Source organism: Carcharhinus amblyrhynchos, chromosome 16, assembly GCF_965287045.1.
Source record: "Carcharhinus amblyrhynchos chromosome 16, sCarAmb.v2.hapA, whole genome shotgun sequence".
Lineage (NCBI taxonomy): Eukaryota > Metazoa > Chordata > Chondrichthyes > Carcharhiniformes > Carcharhinidae > Carcharhinus > Carcharhinus amblyrhynchos.
In genome coordinates this window covers 43,327,458-43,351,432 of record NC_137339.1, presented here as the reverse complement: position 1 = coordinate 43,351,432, position 23,975 = coordinate 43,327,458, and the positions used below count along the sequence as shown (strand labels likewise).

At 40.7% G+C, this 23,975-nt stretch overlaps 1 protein-coding gene across 1 annotated transcript in view; it reads left to right on the top strand.

Moving 5' to 3' along the window:
• Positions 1-1,577: 1,577 nt before the first annotated feature.
• Positions 1,578-23,975, top strand: part of ctnnbl1 (catenin, beta like 1) — a 178,219-nt gene continuing 155,821 nt past the window's right edge. The window contains exons 1-2 of the mRNA XM_080205037.1: positions 1,578-1,691; positions 18,112-18,288. Coding sequence (XP_080061163.1) covers positions 1,662-1,691; positions 18,112-18,288 — 207 coding nt within the window. The 5' untranslated portion in view covers positions 1,578-1,661. The remainder of the gene's footprint in view (positions 1,692-18,111; positions 18,289-23,975) is intronic.

Below are 23,975 nucleotides of genomic sequence, written 5' to 3'. Positions count from 1 at the left end.
TACCAGGCAACACCCTGGTAAATCTTTTCTGTACCCTCTCCAAAGCCTCCACATTCTTCTGGTACTGTGACGATGAGATTTGAACACAGTACTCCAAGTGCGGCGTAACTAAGGTTCTATAAAGCTGCCACATGACTTGAGGATTTTTAAACTCAATGCCTGGGCCGATGAAGGCAAGCATGCCATATGTCTTCTTGACTACCTATCTTCTCCACCAACGCTGCCACTTTCAGTGACCTGTGTACATACACACCCAGATCCCTCTGCCTATCAATACTGGGAGTATTGCCATTTACTGTATATTTACCATTAGGTCTTCCAAAATCATTACCTCACATTTGTCTGGATTAAATTCCATCTGCTATCTTTCCTCCCAAGTCTCCAACCGATCTATATCCTGCTGTCTCCTCTGATGGTCCTCATGGCCATCCGCAATTCCACCAACCTTTGTGTCATCTGCAAACTTACTAATCAAACCAGTGACATTTTCCTCCAAATTATTTATATATACATATAACAAAGGTCCCAGCACTGATCCCTAAGAGCTGCTACTATCACAGCCTTCCATTCAGGAACGCATCCTTCCACTGTTACCCTGTCTTCTATGGACCAAGTCAGCTCACCTCTGATCCCATGCAACTTCACCTTCTGTACTAGTCTGCCATGAGAGACCTTGTCAAAGGCCTCGAAGAACAGCCCTCAACTTTCCAATAGTCACTTTATATCTTTTCAACAGCATAGGCTTCTCCTAAATAAACTTTTATTCTGCTGTTCCTTTATACATCCCTTTTAGGCCCTTTTGTTTCTAGGACAGCACGGTTGTACAGTGGTTAGCACTACCAGGGACCCGTTTTTGATTCCCAGCTTGGGTCACTGCCTACGTGAAGTCTGCACATTCTCTCCGTGTCTACAGGGTTTCCTCCGGGGGCTCTGGTTTCCTCCCACAGTCCAAAAATGTGCAAGTTTGGCAGAGTTGGCCGTGCTAAATTCTCCCTCAGTGTACCCGAACAGGTGCTGGAGTGTGATGGCTTGAGGATTTTCACAGTAACTTCACTGTAGTTTTAATATAAGCCAACTTGTGATACTAATAAATGAACATTAACAGTTTTTGTTTGTCTCCACAGTTAGTGTCTGACTTACTGAGCAGTTATTCCAAAGGTTTTCTATTTTGTTTTTCATTATGGACTGTTATTTGTCTGAAGAGACCTGCCTTTCCAATGTCATCACAGTAAGAAGTCTCACAACACCAACCAGGTGAAAGTCCAACAGGTTTATTTGTAGCAAACGCTGAAAACACTGGTGGAATTGCAGGTAGCCAAATCTGAGTATTATTCCAGAGACGGCGTTTGCTACAAATAAACCTGTTGGACTTTAACCTGGTGTTGTGAGACTTCTTACTGCGCTTAACTCAGTCCAACGCCGACATTTCCACATCATTTCCAAGGTGATATCAATGGACTTTCATCATTGAAGAAGCTCCCCTTTCTCACTGATGATGACCCCACTGCACTTCAGGCTTGTGCGACCTCTGGGGGAGGTCAGCCTTTACGGCAGTTCCGCACATACGGCAGTGTGGCTGGGACTGTCCCTGCTTTACGGCAGTGTGGACGCCATCTCGGACCGAGCTGAGAGCTGCTGCTTCTCTTGGTAAAGGCGGTGATATGGATGTGGGAGAGTTACTCAGTTATCAGGTGAGGCGCCGGCGGCTCCTCCTCTGGGTTTCCGTCTCGGGTGGCCTGCTTTCTCCTCGGTCCCTGAGTTGGGGTGGGGGAGACGGTAGTCTGAGCTAGGCCGCAGAGCCTGGGCCTCGAGTGGAAGCTGCGTTGCTAACAGAACAAGAGGCGGACCCTCCTTCGGGTTCACGACTGAATATTATTCCAGAGATGGTCACTCTGAATAAACCGGCTCCCACAACAATATCCTATCCGTCAGTCGCAGTTTAGGACTTTCCATAACTAAAGTGTTTTAAACTCTGCAGGTGCTTTTAATCTCATTTGAGAATGTGAACTCCTCTGAAACAACTCGCTCTCCACAACGTGTCAAGGTGCTTTTCACGACCGGACAGGGATTAGACGAGTAGAGGAAGGCGACGGGGAAATGTTAGAGACTTTTTGAAGTAGGGGTGAGATGGGATGAAGCAAAGTGGGAGTTTAAGAGAATTTCAGAAAGCCGGCAGTTGGCAGTCACCAAAAGATTTGACGCTGTTGGTTGAACGGAGGGAGGAGAGAACGCATCCTGACGTGAGCAGGATGTAGGCTGGAGGAAAATCATGGAGGGGTTTGTAAGAAGAACACAGAAGGATTGCTGCGACAGAAGAGGAATGGACATGGCTTAAAATGGGTTGGCTTGTGGGCAGTTTTGGACAAGTTAGCTTTTTTTGTAGGTTGGCAAACTTGCAAGGAGGGTATTTGAGACGTTAAGTGTAGAGGATTTAGGTATTGATGAGGATTTTTAGAAGGATGAGTTAGGAACCCAGGTGGCTGATGATTTGGAAGGAGAGTAAGGTGTGATCTTGTTAAACTCTGTGTGGGTTTGAACCTCTGCTCAGAGTTGTGGAAGATATTGAATTTGCACACTGGGCTCATCTTACGGAAGCAAGAATAGGCTGGGATTAATCAGTGTGTGCAACACCATGGTGAGAACTGACTGGAACGGCTTTTAAACTTAGTGTTGTGAGGGAGCTGTAGCTCAACTTTGACTTGATGATGCGCAGAGGGTAAGAGAGCATTGTAACTGTCCAGTCCTGGGCACCACATTTTGGGAAGGGTGTGGAAGTTTTGGATTGAACACACAAAATGACCACCTAATGGTTCCAGAGATGCGTGACAACAAGTATGTGGTCAGAGTGCTGAAGTTGAGCTTGTTTTCCTTGGAGTGGAGGCAGTTAAGAGAAGATTTGATAGACACTTAAAATTGTGAAAGGTTCTGAAGAAAGTTGTTAGGGAATGATCACAGATTTAAGGTGATTAGTTTTAAAAACTTGCAAAAGATGTGTATGTCACTGGTTCAACCACCATCTGTTGTCCGTTCCTAAATGCCTTTCAGAATGCCAGAAGAGCCATAGATGGCATAAGGAGCAATGATTTTTCACAATGAGTGTTTAGGATTTGCGTTGTATTGTTGAATAGTTCTCTATGGATGCCTAGTTTTAGTTGCCCAATTGATGGCTTTACTGTCAGATGCCTTCGTCTCTGGAATTTTTCAAAACCTCTCTGTCTGCCCTCGCTGTCCTCCTTTTAGCTGCTCCTTAAAACATTTTTCTGACTACGTTTTGAATATCTGGCAAAACTTTTGAATATCTGGCAAATCTTATAAAAGATTGCATGTTCTCCCCACATCTGTGGGGTTTTCTCTGGGTACTCCGGTTTCTTCCCATAGTCCAAAGATGGGCAGGTTAGGTTCATAGAATCTCTACAGTGCAGAAGGAGACCATTCGGCCCATTGAGTCTTCACTGGCACCAATCCTTCCCAGACTCTATCCCTTAGTTACCCCGCTATTCCCTCTAACCTATCATGTCCTGAGACACTAAGGATTGATTTAATATGTCCATTCAACCTAACCCACACATCTTTAGCATGTGGGAGGAAACCGGAGCACCCGGAGGAAACCCAGGCAGATTCGGGGGAGAATGTGCAGACAGTGACCCAAGCCGGGTTCCTGGTGTTGAGGCAGCAGTGCTAACCACTGTGCCACAAGTAGGCTTACTAAATGGTATATGCTGCTGCACTGTGCTTTAGTGGTAGAGGCAATGGATGTTTGTGGATAAGGTGCTAACCAAGCAGGAATGCTTTTTCCTGGATGGTGTTGAGCTTTTTGAGTATTGATGAAGCTGCACTCACCCAGGCAAGTGAAAAGTATGCCAACACACTCCCGACTTGTGCATTGTTATAGAATCATCCAGTGCAGAACGAGGCCATTTTGCCCATCGAGTCTGCACCGATTACATTCTCACCGAGACCCATTCCTCATAACCTCATGTATTTACCCTAGCTGCTACTCCTGATACTACGGGCAATTTTAGCATGGCCAATCAACCTAACTCTCACGTCTTTAGCATGTGGGAAGAACCGGAGCATCTGGAGGAAACCCAAGTAGCACAGTGGTTAGCACTGCTGCTTCACAGCTTCAGGGTCCTGGGTTCGATTCTCGGCTTGGGTCACTCTGTGTGGAGTTTGCACATTCTCCTCGTGTCTGCGTGGGTTTTCTCCGGGTGCTCTGGTTTCCTCCCACAGTCTAAAGATGTGTGGGTTAGGTTGATTGGCCATGCTAAAATTGCTCCTTAGTGTTCTGGGTTGTGTTGGTTAGAGGGATTAGTGGTTAAATGTATGGGGATAGGGCCTGGGTGGGATTGTGGTCAGTGAAGACTTGATGGGCCGAAGGGCCTGTTTCTGCACTGTAGTGTTCTATGTTCAAGCAGACATGGGAAGAATGTGCAAACTTCACACAGACAGTGACTTGAGGCTGAAATTGAACCTGGGTCCTGGCGCTGTGAGGCAACAGTACTAACCACTGTGCCACCCATTGGTTGATTGGCCATACTAAATTGCACCTCAGTGTGAGGGGGATCAGCAAAGTAAATATGTCAGGTTACAGGGATAGAGCCTTGGTGGGGTTGCTGTCAGTGCAGGCTCATTGGGCCGAATAGCCACCTGCTGCACTGTAGGGATTCTGTAAATGCAAAAGTCAAGACTCGAGCATTTGCACTCATCCTTATCGAGAAGCACCAAGTGGATAACCCATCTTGGCCTTCTCTTGTGGTCGTCAGCATTACAGGTGCCAGTCTTCAGCCAAATCAATACACACCACGTGTTATCAAGAAAAGGCTGATGCTATTGAACTTATGAGCTGTGACAATACACAGCTGTAGTGCTACAGACTTGTGCTCCAGAACTAGCTGCCCCCGAGCCAAGCTATTAATGTATAGCCACAACACTGGCACCTACCCGACAATATAAAAATTGCCCAGGTATGTACTGTTTACAAAAAGCAGGACAAATTCAACCTAACCAATTAGCACTGCATTGGTTCACTCTCAATATCGGCAAAATAACGAAAGGTGTTGTCGACAATGTGAACAAAGGGCACTTGCTCAGAAACAGCCTGCTCACTGATGCTCGGTTTGGGTACTGCCTGGCCAATCAGCTCCTGACCTCATTACAACCTTCATCCAAAGATGGACAGAGAGGTGAATTGGGAGAGTTATGCTTGATATCAAGGCAGCATTCAACTGAGTGAGGCTGCTTGATGCAACAGCGAAACTGTAGTTCATAGGTATCGGTGGAAGAGTGGGGGAGGAGAAACTCTCCACCGCTTAGTCATACCTAGCACAAAGGAAGATTATTGTTGGCAGTCAATGATCACAGTCCTAAGACACTGCTGCAGGAATTCCTCAGGGCAGTGTCCTGGGCCCAACAATCTTCAGCTGCTTCATCGATGACCTTCCATTCATCATAAGGTGAGAAGTGGAGATCTTTGCAGATAACTGCAGAATGTTCACTACTTGCGACTCTTCAGATACTGAAACAGTCCACATTTTTGTATAGCAAAACCTGAACAGTATTTGGGCTTGGGTTGATAAGTGGCAAATAACATTTATATTACACAAATGCTAGGCGTTGACCATCTACAACAAGTAAAAAATCTAACCGCCTCGACATGTCATTCAGTGGCACTACTGTTGTTGAATCCCCCACTAAGAATATCCTGATAATTGTCATTATCCAGAAACTGTACTGGACCAGCCAAATACTGTAGCTACAAGAGCAGACCAGAGGCCGAGTAACTTACCTCTGGACTCCCCGAAGTTTTTCTACCAACTATAAGGTACAAATCAGAAATGTGATTGGTTTCCTCTTCACTAGCCTAATTAAATGCAATTCCAAAAACACTCAAGAAGCTCAACACCGTCTAGCACAAAGCAACCTGCTTTATTGACACCATATTCACCATCTTAAACATTTACTCTCTCCACTACTGATGCACAGTGGCAGTGTGTGTACCTTATGCAAGATCCAATGCAGCAGTTCGCCAAGGCTCCCTTGACAGAGCCTTCCAAACTCACAACCCCAACCGCTAAGAAGGAAAAAGGTAGCAGATGGCATGAGAGCACCTGGATGCTCCCCTCCAAGCCATGCACTATCTTATAATGATATTGTCATTCCTTCACTTGCTGGGTCAAAATCCTGCAGTTCTCTTCCTAAATGTGCTCTGTCACCAATAGGACTGCACTGATACAAGAAAGCAGTTCACTGCCACCTCGTTAAGAGTAATGAGGGATGGGCAATAAATGCAGAGCTTGCCAGTGACACCCACATCTTGTGAAAGAATATTAGAAAATGAGTAACACAGAGAAAAATAAATGTGTATGATATCACATTGATGAGACAACAAAGCTGTCACGTGAATATTCAAGAATATTTGATGTTTTAGATGGGCAGGAGCAAAAAAAATGGTGGGATAGCACTCTCAATAAAGGTAGCAGTCACTACTGTCATGAAAAATGATATTGGTTCAGGTAATCAAAATATAGGGTTAAGATAAGAAATGACAAAAGAAAGAAATCACTGTGAGCTCTGACAGTGGCTACACTGTAGGATATAGTGTAAAGCAAGAATTTATGGATGTTTATAATAACTGGGCAATTTTATTCTTCATATAAATTGGACAAATCCATTTGGTAAAGGTAGCCTGGAGAATGCGGTCAGTGTGTGTTTGGTGTTTCGTAGAAGAATACATTCTAGAGTCAGCTAGGAAATTGGCTATTTTAGACCTAGTAATGTGTAATTAGACTAGAGTAATTAATTATCTCAATGAAGGATCTTCTAAGTAAGAGTAATCAGGACATAATATAATTTCACACTGATTTTGAGAATGAGAAATGAGCATTGTATGCTTAAAAACAATTACAAGGGTGTACAGACAGTTGGCTAAAATCAAATGAGAAAATTAAAAGGTAAAACAATAGAGAAGCAGTGGTAGACATTTAAGGAGCTATTTCATAACTTTTATCAAAGATATTCCATTGAGAAAGAGACTTGACAAGAATGATGCATCATCAGTGGCTAACTAAATCAGTTAGGTTATCAAATGAAATGAAACAGTGTACAATTCTTCAAAGATTAATGTTAACCACAAGGTTGGGAAAATTTTTAGATATCTGCAGAGGTTGACTGAAAATTAAGAGGGAGAAATTAGACCATGAGACAAAACTAGAAACTGGAAAGAAATGCAAAAACAGTAAAACACCTACGTGTATAGAAAGAGTAGCTAAAGTCAATGTTTGTCTCCTAATAGATGAGACCGGGGAATAAATAATGGGAAACAAGGAAATGATGGAGACTGAACAATTGTTCTGTATCTGTCTTCACAGTAGAAGACACTCAAAGCTTCCCAAGAATTGTAGAACAGCAAAGGAAGGGAGGAGCTTAAAACAAATCGTAATGGCATATAAAAAAAACTAGGGAAACTAATGGGACGAAAGGCTAACAAGTTTTTGGACCCATTGGCTTGCATCCTATGGTCCTAAAGGAAGTGGCTGCTCGGATAGTGGATTCGTGGTTTACAGTTTTCCAAAATTCTCTAAATTGTAAAAAAATCCCAATCATTTGGAAAACAATATGTAATACCTTTATTCAGAAAGAAGAGAGAAAGAAAACAGGAAATTGTTAATCTAACATCTGTCATTGGGAAAATGCTAGAATCCATTATTAAGGAGGTAGAGCAGGTTATTTAGAAAATACAGTCACAATACTGGCAAAATCAGAATGGTTTATTGAAAGGAAAATCATGTTTGACTAATTTATTTGAGTTCTTTGAGGATGTAACAAGCAAGATGTGTAAAGGATTGATAACTAACAGGGAATGGAGTCAGAATAAGTTAATAGTTACAAGATTGGCAGACTAACACACACTGCCACAGGGATCAATGCTGGCGCATCAACTATTAACATCAATATTTAATTGCTTGGATGAAGAAACTGACTTGTAGCTAAACCTGCTGCTGATACAAAGATAGAAAAGCAAATGTGAGGAGGATTTGAAGAGTATACAAAATGATGTAGATGGGTTAAGTGATTGGGCAAAAATGTGGCAGCTGATATATAATATGGTAGGTAAGGCTGTCCACTTCAGGAAGAATAGGAAAGCTATGCTGCTGTTCAGGTGGATCTGGGTTTCCCTGTGCATGAATCACAAAATATAAATATACTGGTAGGAAAACAGGAATTGGAGCAGGTGCAGGCCATTCGGCTTCTTAAATCAGCTCTACCATTTAACTGGATCATGGCTGATCATGGGTTGTGGGGTTGGTAGAAAAGTGGAGTTGAGGCACTTTCCAATCAACCATTAATTATTGAATGGCCGAACAGGGTTGATGGACTGAATGGTCCACTCCTTCCCCTTTTTCTTTTGATCTTAAGTCCTAACCGTTGTTGCGTAAAAGAATTTTTTTTCTCATATTGCCTTTCATTCTTTCTGCTAACCCATCTTACATTTTACTGTCTGATATTGAGCCTTCAGTATCAGGAGATGCTGCACTTGAATGTGATTGAGCGCCCAAGGCGTTGAATACTGACAGGAAAATATCATCTTTGGAGTACATTTCATGCACTAACCAGTGGAAATGATGATTACTTGAACCATCAAATCTGGTTCTGTATTTGTTACATTTATGTTACAACATGAGTACATCCAAAACGAGGTTTGATTTGTTTAAAATCTACAGTGGGAACAAGACAGCAATAATATTATATCTTACAAGATTATGTAAGTAATTATAAACTGACTACCAGCTACTCAATTCTAAGTGCCCTGATTTTGTTGGAGTCAACATTGTCTAGTTAAATTTGGGTTGAACTTGTTGAAACAGTTTCACCAAATAAAAGTAAGAATTTAATTCAGTTAAAATTGAGGTGCCACGCAGATGGCGGGAGGCCATTCAGCCCATCACGTCTTTGCGTGTTGCTGTTAATGCTAGTTAGATATAGGGATGAGCAAAGATAATCACAAAGTCACAAGCAGTTTGACCTTGCCCTTGAGTGTTATCTAAAATGTGGAAACTGAAAAATGTAGAATGGGGAAAGTGGAAAAGATCCAAAAACATAAAAGGAGGGGTTCCAGATGGGAGAGATGGTTTTATTGGGGTTGGGGCAGCAACAGGCTGTCTTGATTTTGGAGATGTTGAAATCTGTAAGGTCCTCCACCCTGGCATTCAATGAAAATGGAAGTAAAACCAGATAGCTTGAGAAACAAGTCTGAGATTGCCCAGTCCTGTGTTTACTCTGTGGCTATGGACTTTTGAAGATGATCTCGTGCATTTTAATTTTTTTCTCCAGCAGTGGTAGAAAAACTTCCCAACTAGATTAAAGGTTCCAGCTAAATGAAGATTCTTCTTTTTGCCTGGTTGAATTATGGTGAATAGGAGGGATAAGGCTTTTTGATTTGTTCTTTCGATTCATCAACAGATGAGTTTCTGAAAAGATTTGGTGTTAAACTGTCGTTCAAGCACATTGTCAAGAAATATCATAATAAAATCAATGTAACAAATCACCAAGTTCAATGAAGTGAGCAATAGCAGCAGTGGAAAAGATTTTGTTAGTATATACCAAAGCCCAACTCTCCGCGTTATGGTGATGTACTATAATTGAAGCAAAATTCTTGAATTAAGGGTTTATAACATTCAGTGAATATATGTTTCTGTTCAAGATCTGCCATATTACCTGATAAATGAGGAATGTGCTATATTTGATTTGGTAATTGTTTGTGGGTAATGGAGAAAATGAAACACCCCTGTTATTCAAGTGAAGAAACAAAATGATATGTGGACTTGAATAACTTGTGCCAGAATGCTATCTGCACGATTGAAGTCTGACACTATAGTGTGTCGGACAAGTAGGATTCAGGTTTAAGATATTGGAATACTTTATGAAATACTAACTGTCAATAGGCATTTCTGTCGCTATCATCAATGTAAAAACCATGACTCAAAAATTGTAAGAACAGGGAATAAATGGCAGGTGTGAGATTAATTTTAAATATAGTTAAATACTGTGGATATGTTTCACATGATCTTTACTGAGAAGGAAGGGGCTTAAATCAAGTCATTGGGGTTTATAGCTTTGAAAGAGGCCCTTTGGCCTAACTTTTCCTACCGCCCAGTTTTTATCAACTAAGCTAATCCCAATTGCCCACATTTGGCCCATACCCTTCTATATCTATCTTACCCATATAACTGTCAAAATGCTTTTTAAAAGACAAAATTGTACCTGCCCCAATACTGCCTCTGGCAGCTCATTCCAGACACTCAACATCCTCTGAGTGAAAGAATTGCCATTCTGGACCCTTTTGTATCTCTCCCCTCTCACCTTAAACCCACATCCTCTATCTATTTTAAGACTCCCCTACCTTTGGAAAAGATGTTGACTTATCTATCTATGCCTCTCATTATTTTGTAGACTTCTATAAGATTACCCTTAAGCCTCCTACGCTCCAGGGGAAAAAAAAAATCCCCAGTTATCCAGCCTCTCCTTATAACTCAAACTACCAAGTCCCAGGAGCATCCTAGTAAATCTTTTCTGCCCTCTTTCTAGTTTAATAATATCTTAATAATAGGGTGACCAGAACTGTACATAGTATTTCAAGTGTGGCCTTACTAATGTTTTGTACAACGTCCCAACTATTGAAATAGAAACTTTCCTGCTTCTTGACTACGATGGTAAGACTCAACAAAAGTAATTCCGACAAAATAACTAGTCTTTATTTACGAAGGACTGCATGAAGTAACTTGAGTTTGGAGAGCAGTCGTTATGACTTGCTAATTCCTTCTCAAGTCCACGCTTACATAAAGAATCAATTCACTATTTGTACATAATCATTATCAGTTTGCGTGATCAGAGCTTATTCAGGAATTCGATCAGCAATAGCTTCATAAGCAATGTCATAAATCATACGACAACCTGCTGACCTCCTAGAACCTTTATCTTATCATTCATACCTTTATCTTATCCTTTGATAGAACAGAAGAAGGTTGGTGACTCCTTCATCCCTGACCTTAATTTGTCTAAAACATACAGCCCTAGGCTATGCGGAGTCAGCCTTATCAGGTTTTGACCTTCTCTGGTCTTATTCATGTCTTAGGTTAAGCGGAGTCAGCTTTCCTTATTTTGTACCAAATAGTTGACCAGTTTTCCCATCATGCTATTACTTCATTCAAACAACTTCACGCAACTCCTGTATTCAGTGTTCTGATGTGGATGTGCCGGCGTTGCGTTCAATGTTCTGACCAATGAAACCAAGCACGCCAAATGCCTTCTTCGCTACTTGTTTTGTTGGCAAGATTTTTAATTTGTCCTGAGGCATCTAAGAGATAAATAATTACAAATGGAACCAGAAACAAGAGCATAGTAAAGGGAGCATTTTTAAATAGGATTTGGAAATCAGGCAGAGAAGACGGATGCTGAGAACCTAAATATTTGAAATATTCAGGAACCATAACATGGTTGGTGATTTTGCCCTTCAAGTTTGTTAGTGCTTTTATCCATATGCATCAAATAATCTAATTTAATGCTCCTTGCTTGCCATTCTCTTTTATGATTTTTTTGCAGCCTACTATAAAATTCCCTTTTCCAAAGAATAAACAAACTCTGCTTCAATGTCACCATGTTTATGAAATTTCACGTTCTACCTACTCTCTTTGTAACAACAATTTTCTAACATGTTTATTTTATATAATTTTTGTGATTGCTTCCAACTCTGTATCGTCATCTGCTTACCTCAGACCCTTTGCGGCTGAATCTGATGCTTTCCTGGCTGAACTTCCATCCTCACCCCTCTAGAAACTGCCAACTTGTCCAAAATTCTACATTGCACCAATTTCCACTTACCATTGTCTGCACTTACACTGGCTTCTATTTCACCAACCGATTAATTTCAAAATCCTTGCTCAAATCATTCTAACCATAACACTTCCCTGTCCTGTAGTTGGAGTTCCCTCCAGCGCAATATCTTCTCCAAAGGCTCCATCTCCTCACCTTTATCTTTTGTGCATTCCTCACCTTGAACAACCAAGGGTATCAGAGCCTTCACCTATTGAAGTCCTAATCTTTTGAACTCCCATCCCAAACCTCACTGCTTTAGAAGAACTTTTTCAAACTCATCTTAATAATGTTTCTGGGGCTGTCTCCTAATTCTTTTCTTCCTGGTTTGGTGTGCATTTTTTTTGTGTTTATTTGTGAAGTGCCCTGAGACATTTCTTTAAATCCACATTGTTGAAGCAGTTCTGGAGCACAATGTGATTGATTCTCAATCAAGTGAAAGAAGTGTTTATAACATTTTTGAAGTGTTTGATGCTGTGTAAATTATATGGTGAATAGAAAGTATGCAATTACATTAATCAGACATGCAAGAATGTTGTCACTAGACATATTTGGCATAATGGCACAGACATAATGAGGGAAGTAGGACTTGAGCGAAATACACCCCACAGCTTTGCTCTTTGGTATCTTGTCAATATGTTAGGGAAGAAGCATGACTTAAGCTAATGTGTTTAATAATTGTGCAGTATACAGCACTACTTTAATATTCTACAATATATATCAAATTTCTTCTAATACTACCCACCAGCCTTATGCATGTCAATAACCATAACCACAGATTTAGAAAAAAAATTAATTTTAACTTCTAGTCATAAATTATCAACATTTCACACCCACCATTATGCTTTACAATAACCCCACTGACAGTAATTTGTGAGAAACTTGTTATGCTTTTAATTAAGCACTCCAAATTGCTCCTCCTTCCACAAATAACTTGTTAATGACCGCCAATCCTTTTGCCATATGTTATGCTTTTTCTGCACGCAGTTGGCTTAAAATGACAAAATATAAAATTGCATTGGTTGCTTAACACAGTTCACATGGACATGAGATGAAACTATTGCGTTTTACCGAAATCCTAATGAGAGAATTTATCAGACAGTGTTTTGAAGCTAAAATGCCAGTAGATTCAAACAGGTCTGCCATTTTTTCAGTCTTAAAGTCTTAATATGGAGCAAGTAGCATTTTTCTGGCAAAGTTGTACTAGCTGCAGCATTTACAGTGAGACCCATTGTTCAGACAGTGATATACATAATCTCTAAGTGCAACCTTACTGTGGCAGGATCAGTAAGTAGTGGTGTGGTGCTGAATATTCAACTCCTTAAGCTCCATTTTCTCTGCAGTGTGTGGTTATTTTATATTTATTTGCCTATTCGGTCCCCCGTCCCTCCCACCCCTCCTCCACCCCCGCCACCAATAACATGCTGCTGCTCCTGCTAAATCTGAATATGATGATTACATTTTCTTGTGCAAATAACTGCATTTTAGGTGGTAAACATGGAATAACAAAAGCTCCAATCTTTTGCTGGGTTCATAATTTTAAAGTAAAGCTCCGCTGGTTACCCTTGAATCTGTAAATTGATAGTACAGGAAGCATGCTCATTCTTCCTAAAGAAAACATGTTGTGAGTACTGCCATGGCCATCAAAACAATGCAGGTTTGAATCTTACCATGGCCTTTACAACCAGGTTATCATTTAACACTGCAAGCACCAGCATGCATCCATTCTTAGTTTGATCTATTTCTAATTTGGTAGTCTCCCTGAATGCCATTTTGTTTGGCCTATGTTCAAAATAGACCTTTTTGCCAAAAAGTGAAAATATCAGTGATATTTTCAGTGATCAGTGACAAAGGATGAGGGGTGACCTGGTAGAGGTGTATAAGATGATGAGAGGTATTGATTGAGTGGATTCTCAGAGGCTTTTTCCCAGGGCTGAAATGATTGCCACAAGAAGACACAGGTTTAGGGTGCTGGGGAGTAGGTACAGAGGAGATGTCAAGGGTAAGTTTTTCACTGAGAGGGTGGTGGGTGCATGGAATCGGCTGCCAGCGGTGGTGGTGGAAACGGATTCGATAGGGTCTTTTAACAGACTTTTGGATAAGTACATGAAACTTAGTAAGATGGAGGGTTATAGGTATACCTAGTAGGTAGGAACGTGTTCGGTGCAACTTGTGGGCTGAGGAGCCTGTTTGTGCTGTAGTTTTTCTGTGTTTCTATATCTGGGTTACTAATTTTTGAGTGTCCTTACAACAGTGATTGTTGCAGATTTTTCATCATTTTAGTTGTCGTAGGACCATTTTGAGGTAATGAATTAAGAATATTGGACATGATGCATATTTGGTAAATATATATTGGCCAAAGTGTGATCTTTTTGCTTGTGTGTCAATAAGTTTATCCACTGACTAGATGAGCTGTACAAACTAGGAACGTTTGCTGTGATAAATGATTTGATTAGGATTAATAGTACAGATGTTGCAAGTGGGGGAAAATTGGCCAAGATTATTGTTAGCCAGTGATTCTTTGTCAGGAGTGCAGATATAGACTTAGTTTATCTGTACCAATGACTAGGCAATCAGCAGATGCACCATCTGTGATGAGATGCACTTGGATAGAGCACTGGAAAATGTATAATTTGCATGCATTTATGCCCAGGAAAAAGTTGATGTCTTTGAGAGAAGATGGAGTAAGAAGACAGTGAAACTGCTATGCCCTATGATGAAAGGAAGTATTGGTAATATTGCAAAATTTATATACATAAAAAATGAGACAGTTGTGTCAGAAGAAATTGGCCTGTTTTGGGCAAAACTTGAGCAAAATATTGCTGAATTCAAATGCTTAAATGTTGGATTCTTAGAGAGCAAAATACAATAGAGTTCATTTAAATATAGCTATTTGTATATATAGTACCATGATTGACTTTCAAAAGTTGAATGTTCCATTCTGTAAAGTACAATCTTCAATCCACCACTGCTATTAAAATTAGCAAAGAATGTGCATTTTTGATCCAATTCTGAAAGTTTTTTTTACTTTAAATAGATTATATATCAGGTTATTGATGTGGCAATAAAAATAATATGAATAAAATGACGCATTGAATGCCACGCTTGGTGTGAGAGTGAGCTTGGAAAGTTATTGAATAAAAATTGAGTTCTTAATTTAAAATGTTCATCATGATGCTTAACTAAAATTGTGTCTGATATACTTAAGATCATAGAATCCCTACAGTTAGAAGGAGGCCATTTGGCCCATTGAGTCTGCGCTGACCAAATCTCACCCAGGCCCTTTCCGCATAACCCCACATATTTACCCTGCTTATCCCCTAACACTAGGCTCAATTTAGCATGCTCAATCGACCTAACCCGCACATCTTTGGATTGTGGGATGAAACTGCAGCACATGGAGGAAACACGCGCACACACAGAGAATGTGCAAATTCCACACAGACAGTGATCTGAGGCTGGAATTGAATCTGGGTCCCTGGCACCATGAGGCAGCAGTGCTAACCACTCTCCCCTGCACTTAACCAAGCCAGTCTTAGTGTAAAGCACATTTTGAAGGTGTAATTACAGAACTTTAGGAAATATATTATTTTCTACTGTCATTTTTCTGGTTCTGTCCAGTTTAATGTGAGAAGCTCATGAAACATATGGTATGAACTAACTGGATACTGTTGCTATTAAGGTAGGATATATTGTAGGAAGAGTTCTACCTACATGAGATAAGTTCACAAGCTAGATTGTGGCAAGTAGCAAAAGAGATTTAAAAGGGCTAGTGAAAAACTTTGTAAGTGATACGATTTGTTCTAATCATGGGAGTTTAAAAAAAATTCAAAGAAAGTGGGCATCATTGGCGAGGCCAACATTTATTGACCATCCAGGGAAAAGACGATGAGCCAATTTCTTGAACTGCTGCAGTGCACGTGGTGAATGTTCTCATTAAAATCATGTTAGGGTAGGAGTGCTAGGATTTTGACCCAATGATGATGAAGAAATGACAGTGTATTTTCAAGTCAGGTTTGTGATTCACTTGGAGAGATACATGAAAGTTGTGCTGTTTCTATGTCCCTACAATCTATCTACTTAGTGATAGAAGTCGCCTGTTCTGGAGATGTTGAAGGCTAGGTGTGTTTGCTGAGTGCATCTTTTAGATGGTGCAGACTGCAACCACTATGCACTGGTTGTGGAAAGTGAATACTTAAGACAGTGAAGATAGGGTGCCACTCAAATGGAATGCTTTTGGAGGGCTCCTTGAGTGTTTTTGGAGCTAAACACATCAAGACAAGTGGGGATATTTCCACACAACCCTTGTAAATGTTGGAAGGAATTTGGGGAATCAGAAGTGAGTCACCTGCTGCAACAAAGAACAAAGAAAATTACAGCACAGGATCAGGCCCTTCGACCCTCCAGGTCTGCACTGACCATGCTGCCCAACTGAATTAAAACCTCTTACCCTTTATGGGACCACATCCCTCCATTCCCATCCTACTCATTTATTTGTCAAGATGCTCCTTAAAAGTCACTATCGTATCTGCTTCCACTATCTCTTCTGGTAGCGAGTTCCAGGCACCTACCACCCTCTGTGTAAAAAAAAGAACTTGCCTCGTATATCTCCTTTAAACCTTGCCCCTTGCATCTGAAACCTATGCCCCCTTGTAATTGATTCTTCCACCCTGGGAAAAAGCTTCTGACTATCCAATGTGTCCATGCTCCTCATAATCTTGAATGGATAGCGTATCCAGTCACTGAGTTCTACTTCAGCCATGATGTTTGTGGCTACTGGTTCAGTTAAGCGTCTGGTGAATGCTGACTCTTTGGGGTTGATGGTGGAGGCTCAATCTGGTTATCTTTCATTTGTTGAAATCTTCATGGATGTGCCTTTGTCAAGTCCAAAATTGCTGCACGGTTGTGTTATGATTCATCTGATTTTATTCTTGTACTTTTTCATAGCTTTGAGTGCCTTTCTGGACCATTTTTGTGAACAGTTAATGTGGGTCTGGAGTCACATATAGGTCAGACCAAGACAGTCATTTGAGCAACAGGTTCAGTTGTTGTGCTTATGGAACTAAGCTGGTAATCGAGACCTAGTCTAATAATTTGGAGAGGACAAGTTGAAATTGCTCCAAGGCAATTTGACAATTTGAATTCAGTTTAGTATCAGTAAAAATGACTAGTGTTTGGTCATTTGCAAGAACCCATCTGGTTCGGAAAGGAAACATGGAGCCCTTACCTATATCTGACTCTTAACTGCTCTCTATCTACTTATATCAACCTAAATGAGATAACGAAATTGAAAGAAACTTAGATAACAAAAAATAACCATATGGACTGCTGCACCTCAAGAGGTGTGGGGGGGAGTTGTAGGCATCACCTTCTCGGGGCAACTAGAGTCAAAGAATCCTTACAGTGCAGAGGGAGGCCATTTGGCCCATCAAGCCTGCACCAACCACAATCCCACTCAGGCCCTTTCCCATAACCCGCATATTTACCCTGCTAGTCTACACTAAGGGACAATTTAGTATGATCAGTTAACCTAACCTGCATATCTTTGGACTGTGGGAGGAAACAGGAACACCCAGAGAAAGCCTACACAGAAATGGGGAGAATGTGTGAACTCAACACAGTCACCCAAGGCCAGATTTGAACTCAAATCCCTGGCACTGTGAGGCAGCAGTATTAACTGCTATGCCACGATGGGCAATGAATGCTTACCTTGCCAGTGACACCCATACCCCAAGAAATATTTAATTCGAAAGTAGTACATTTTCAGTTTGTTATTGTTGTGATTAAAACTTATTGTAGAATTATAGCAATATTGTCATGTTGTAGCTCGTGAACCCAGAAACCTTGATATCTGATAGCAAAATTACAAAGATGGCTAAAGTCTCAATAAGGAGGATCTTCATTTTTTTGTTCAAATATAGTTGATAAGTGGCCCATGTGCTTTGATGAAACTTCCTGCCCTGTAGTTTTCGTCTTTAATCATCAGGGATGGTGTCTCTTGCCGTGTATGTTCTTGACAAATCTGAGTTATTGCCTAATTGAGTGAATGAGACTTTAATGCATGGGCTCTTGTTTGTGTTTTTCTTGTAATTGCTGTGTTTTCTATTACAGTGCTTTGGCAGACTAAACCTGTGTGACGTTTTAAAGGTCAAGCCTTCAATATCATAAATAATAGCAAAAGCTGTAGCCGTCTTTGGAGCAGGGTAACAAGGTCTGTTTGTAATTATATGTATTTTAAAGCCTGACAGAGGTGCTAAACGGCCCCGTGGTGTGGATGAAGATGAAGAAGATTTGAAGGTTTCGCACAAGTATGGTTCAGCCAGAAGAAATTACTATGAAGAGAGTGGAATCATGGTTAATGAAGAAGAAGAAGAAGTGGGCAAGAAGAAAATCCTTGAGTTAATGGAAAATGATGAGGTAATGTGTCTAAAAACACTTTTACCTGTTTCTTTCCCTCAAAAGTAATAACTTGTATTTTGTAATTCAGTTTAGTAAAGTCCCAAATTCTGACTATTCTTCATTACTGCAACATGTGGTGTACAAATTATTGTTTTTTCATTTTCTGCAAGTTGCAAATGTGGGGCAACAGTTTACACTCAGGTCTTTTGTAACCTGGAATAATAGTTTCACCTAGTTTTCGTGTTACTAGGTTGGTGTTTCAAATAAAATCTTATGTATGCACTGCAAGAGCTGTTTCTTCTTTCAATGTAAAGATTCTAATCACTAATTGTCAGCATTTGAGCTGCTTCCTACTGAGATAATATTCTTATCATTTTTTGGTTCTCAGTTTTTTCATCAACTGAGCCTCTTGTCAGTCCTATCCCATTTTTATTTGCCACTGCAAAAAACACTCATCAAAATTAGTAGGAATGCATGGAAACGAAAGGTGTACTGCTTTTTTGCTACTAGATGTAGTAAGTATGTTCCTTTTTAACATAATTATCATAAATTATTAATTTGTGCCAGAAACAGAAGTGTAGATATTTTCATATTATAAACATTAATACTACAGGAGAACACATTTATTTGAAATGTTTTGTGATATGTGTTTTGCAATCAACTTTTGAGAAATTAATGCTGCATATACAATAATCAAACAAAATCAGTTGTAATATAGTGTATCAGTTTGGTAAAACTATATGATTGTCACTTGCAGCTACAATTTGTACTGTACGTTTGGAACCGGTCTGGTTGTGTGATGTCATGTCATGTGAATGGTGGGGATGAGGCTTCTAGCCTGTTGTTTTGTATGACCTCAGCTGTAGCATTGTGGGTCAGTGATTTCCATTTCCAAGCAGTGCACTGACCATCTTGAGGACCCTCGTCACTCATCAGAGGTTCAGAGACCACAGTTGGAGAATTATTGTTGTTAATAAATGGATGTAAGGAAAAAGATTTATGAGGATGATACCAGAACTGAAGGTTTGATTGATAAGAAGAGGCTGGAAAGGCTGGGACTTTCCTTCTTGGAGCATAGGAGGATGAGGGGTAATCTTATAGAAGTTTATAAAGTCATGAGAGACATTGATAAGGTGAATAGCCACGCTCTTTATGGAGGGGAGTGTAAAACTAGAGGGCATAGGTTTAAGGTGAGAGGGAAAAGATTTAAAAGGGACCAGAGGGGCAGCATTTTCACACAGCGGGTGGTGCATGTGTGGAATGAACCGCCAGGGGAGATGATAGAGGTGGGTATAATTGCAACATTTAAAATACATTTGGACAGGTACATGGATAGGAACTGTTAAGAGGGATATGGGCCAAATGCAAGCAAATGGGATTAGTTCAGTTGAGGAAATGTGATCAGAATGGATGAGTTGGGCTGAAGGGTCTGTTTCTGTATTGTATGTCTCTGTGAATCTAATATACATTGTCTCTGTTTTAATATGCTATTTTGTTTCATATCTGTTCTAAGTTTCTTAGTTTGATTTTTTTCTTATTTTCCATTTGTCAAGTTTCATTTAACCTTCTTTCAATCTCATTTTCTAGTTAGTTTGTCTTTTAATTTAGACCAAGCCTAAACCAAAAACTAATAAGAATAGACTTCTTGTTAGTACAATAATATTTATTTACACACAATTATTAATCACCCATCCAATCAACAATAAGTTATCAGGATACTAACGTTCAAGTTCAATACTAAACCTTGACTTAACTTTTGCATGACTTGCAAGAAGCTAGGCAGATATTGACCTTTATTCTCATGTTGGTCTCCCATGGTCCTCTGCTTAATCTGGTCCTTTGGTCTGGTCTGATACTCTGGTTCTGGTCTTCCTTCCTTGTGTGTGGTGGCTCTCTTTGTGCTGGTCATTGTTGGTTATGATCACTGTTGTGTCCCAAGATGTGCATGAGAGGTGGATTGACCATGCTAAATTGCCTCTTAGTGTCCCAAGATTTTTACAAGACCTGAATTGGCCATGCTAAATTCCCATTCGTGTCCCAAGACATGTATGAGAGGTGGACTGGCCATGCTAAATTGCCCCTCAGTGCCCCAAGATGTGTACGAGATGTGGACGGCCATGCTAAATTACCCCTTAGTGTTCGAAGATGTATACCTTGGGTGGATTGCCCCTTAATGTTCCAAGACGTGTAGATTTGGGCGTGCTAAATTGCCCTTTAGTGTCCCAAGATATGTACGAGAGGTGGATTGGCCGTGCTGAATTCCCCTTAGTGTCCCAAGATGTCCACGAGAGGTGGCTTAGCCATACTAAATTGTCGCTTTGTGTCCCAGCGTGTGTGCGAGATGTAGATTGACCAGGCCAAATTTCCTTTAGCGCCCCAAGGTGTAGATGTTATTTGTTGGGAGAGAGAAAGAGAGAGATTCTTCCATTGTGCAGCATCCTTTATACCTTGTTGGTTTTCGTGCCCTTTTTGAGCATTGTCAGTTGATCGATCAGGACGTGATCACCCTAATCGATAAGGCCAATCAGGTGTTGCTACACCGACCTCTGGGTGTGTTCCCAATGGCCATGCCTGTAGATGCTGGAGGCACATAAGTCACATACCTCCCTCCCGAGTAAGGGATTAAGATGCCCCTATGTCTGGTAAACATCCCAGTTTGACCAGAAAGTGTCCTTTGACTTGGAGATGGCCTATATTCTGTGTATTCCAGCTCCTGCAGCTGCAGCCTGTTTATCTCTGTCCAATTTCTTTTGAGGCTGTAGTCTGTCTGTTTCAATCTTGTCCAATTATTCCAGCATGCTCTATCAAACCACTACCTTAGGTGGCCCGTTTGGCCACAATATATACCCCGGTATAAGAGTATTGGTTTAATATTTCATCCAAAAGGTGGCATCCAAAAAAATGTGTAGAACTCAGTGCTGTATTGCTATGTCGATATTTGTGTTTGAGTCTTTGGGCTGGACTTGAAGCCATAACCTTCAGACTTTGAGGTGGAAGTGCTACGAACTGAGGTTAGTAGATCTTATCTCATTCCTTGTTCTCTACTCCTCAGGATACCAATCTTACCAAATACACTTCTCATCTAAATTCTTGCTCCTCTGAAGTTTTTGTGCTATAGAACATTTGAGCAGGTGTTCAATAATTGATTCTGTTATAGAGTGTCTTCTGTTCTTGGCTCAAATGTATTATTTGCAAAATTTTCTGTTCCTCATCAGGAAAAGGAAATGCCTTCCATAATTTATTTTATTTCATCAACGAACTTCATCAAGATTTCTTGAAATTAAGTGAATAGAAAATCAAACAATTTTTCTCATCCCCTTATAGCTGATTTGGAACACATAGGGGCAAGTTCTAGAAGTGCATTACTGGCCTGTCCCCTTTTGCTAGGGGATAATATTTTTTAGAGAACTAAGGGTGGAGAGGACAGTAGCAAGAATCTATCTTCTGCAATCTTTGCATGTGATTAAAATGAACTCTCTATAACAATGTGTGACATTCTCCCATTCTGTCTGCAAGGCAAGATCAGGAGGAGACACCCAGAAAATGGAGGCGACTTGCCAGACTTTGCCTCTCATGTACATAGGAGATTCTATGCTGGATATGTCTGCACTTGTCCTGAGCTCTGGTACACTACATGTACCACATTCTTCGGGAAGACTTGACACCATGTCGGGCTGGAGACCATGCTCTGCCAATGCATTTAAAGGTGACAGCAGCACTCAATTTCTTTGTCTCTGGGCCTTTCCAGGGATCAAAGGGGGACCTGTGCAGTATCTCCCTGATCAATGCATGATGCCCTCTGCAGGAAGGCTCATCATTATATCAGGAATATAGACAAGCTGCAAGATTCACTGGCTTTGCTGCCACCTCAGCTTCCCAAGACTGAAGGGTGCAATCAGCTGCACCCATGTAGACTCCATGGCACAGTCCCCTCATGCCTGTAAACCTCAAAGGCTGCCATTACAAGAATATACAATTGGTGTGTGGTCATTGAAAGCTTGGACTGCATGTTTGTGCACGGTATTCTGAGAGTTGCCTTGACTCATACATCTTGATTCACTCGCAAGTGAAATTTTTGAGGGTGCACTATGTCTGTAAGGATGGCTGATGAGTCTAGTGTCATTACCCTCAGTTGTTCTGAGGAGAGGTACAATACTGCATGTAGCTTCACATGCTCCCTTATAGAACGGATCATTGGACTTCTGAAGATGCACTTCAGATACTTGGACTGTTCATGTGATTCACTACCACACATACCCAATAGAGTTTCTTGCATCATCACAGTGTGTTGAACCCTCTACAGTGTGCCAATGCAAAGAGGTAATCCTTTGCCAGAGGGTGAACTGGAAGAGGATGATAGCTCATCAGGGGATGAAGATCTAGACACGCAAGAATCTTTGGAGGCTACTAAGGGTCAGTGTGATGAAGCCACGGAAAAAGGAAGATGTAGCTGAGGAGGAGAGGAATAGCTCATGTGGGAAATTAGAGTTTTAGAATCAAAGAGAAGCATATGGATTGGCAAGAAAAAAAAATAGACCTGAGAAAATTCAGCAAAGGTGGACTATGGGATTGATTAAGAAGGGAAAATACATGAAAGTAAGATGGTGGAGAACATAAACTGACTGAAAGTTTCTATAGGTATGTATAGAGAAAAACACAGAACAGGAATGAGATAAAGAATCTGGTGAACTGGTGTGGCAACAGTAATCTCTCTCTTGGTGTCAACAAAATGAAGAAGATTGTTATCAATTTCAGAAAGCATAAAGAAGAACATGCCCTGTCTACGTCAATGGGAATGAAGTAGAAAGAGTCGAGAGCTTCAAGTTTTTAGGTGTCCAGGTCACCAACAACCTGTCCTGGTCCCCCCTGGCGACATTATAGTTAAGAAAGCCCACCAATTTTCTCAAGACTAAGGAAATTTGGCATGTCAGCTATGCCTTTCTCTCCAACTTTTACAGATGCACCTTAAAAAGCATTCTTTCTGGTTGTATCACTGCTTGATATGGCTCCTGCTCTGCCCAAGACTGCAAGGAACTACAAAAGGTCGTGAACGTAGCCCAATCCATCATGCAAACCAGCCTCCCATCCATTGACTTTGTCTACAATCCCCACTGCCTCAGCAAAGCAGTCAGCATAATTAAGAAACTCACGCACCCCGGACATTCTCTCTTCCATCATCTTTCGTCAGGAAAAAGATACAAAAGTCTGAGGTCATGTTCCAACTGATTCAAGAACAGCTTCTTCCCTGCTGCAGTCAGACCTTTGAATGGACTTACCTTGCATTAAGTTGATCTTTCTCTGAACTCTAGCTATGACTATAACACTACATTCTCTCTCGTTTCCTTCTCTACGGGTGGTATGTTTTATCTGTACACTGCACAAGAAACAATACTTGTAATGCATGTGACAGAGATAAATCAAATCAATCAGTCTTGGCCAGCTCACTCATCAAAGCAATGTAATTTTTGTATGTTTGTTTCTTTTTGGAGACAGAGGTTTGTCACTTTCAAACTTATGGAATTCAATTGTATTATGATCACTTCTTCTTTGAGGAATTTTTCACTGAGAACATAAATTAAACATAGAAATACACACAAAAAATTGAAGCAGGAGTAGACAGATGAGTGAGTGCTGTGCCTCATTGCACAATACTAATGCCAAAATAGTTTTTATCCCCAATTGGTGCATTGACTTTGTCACAACTC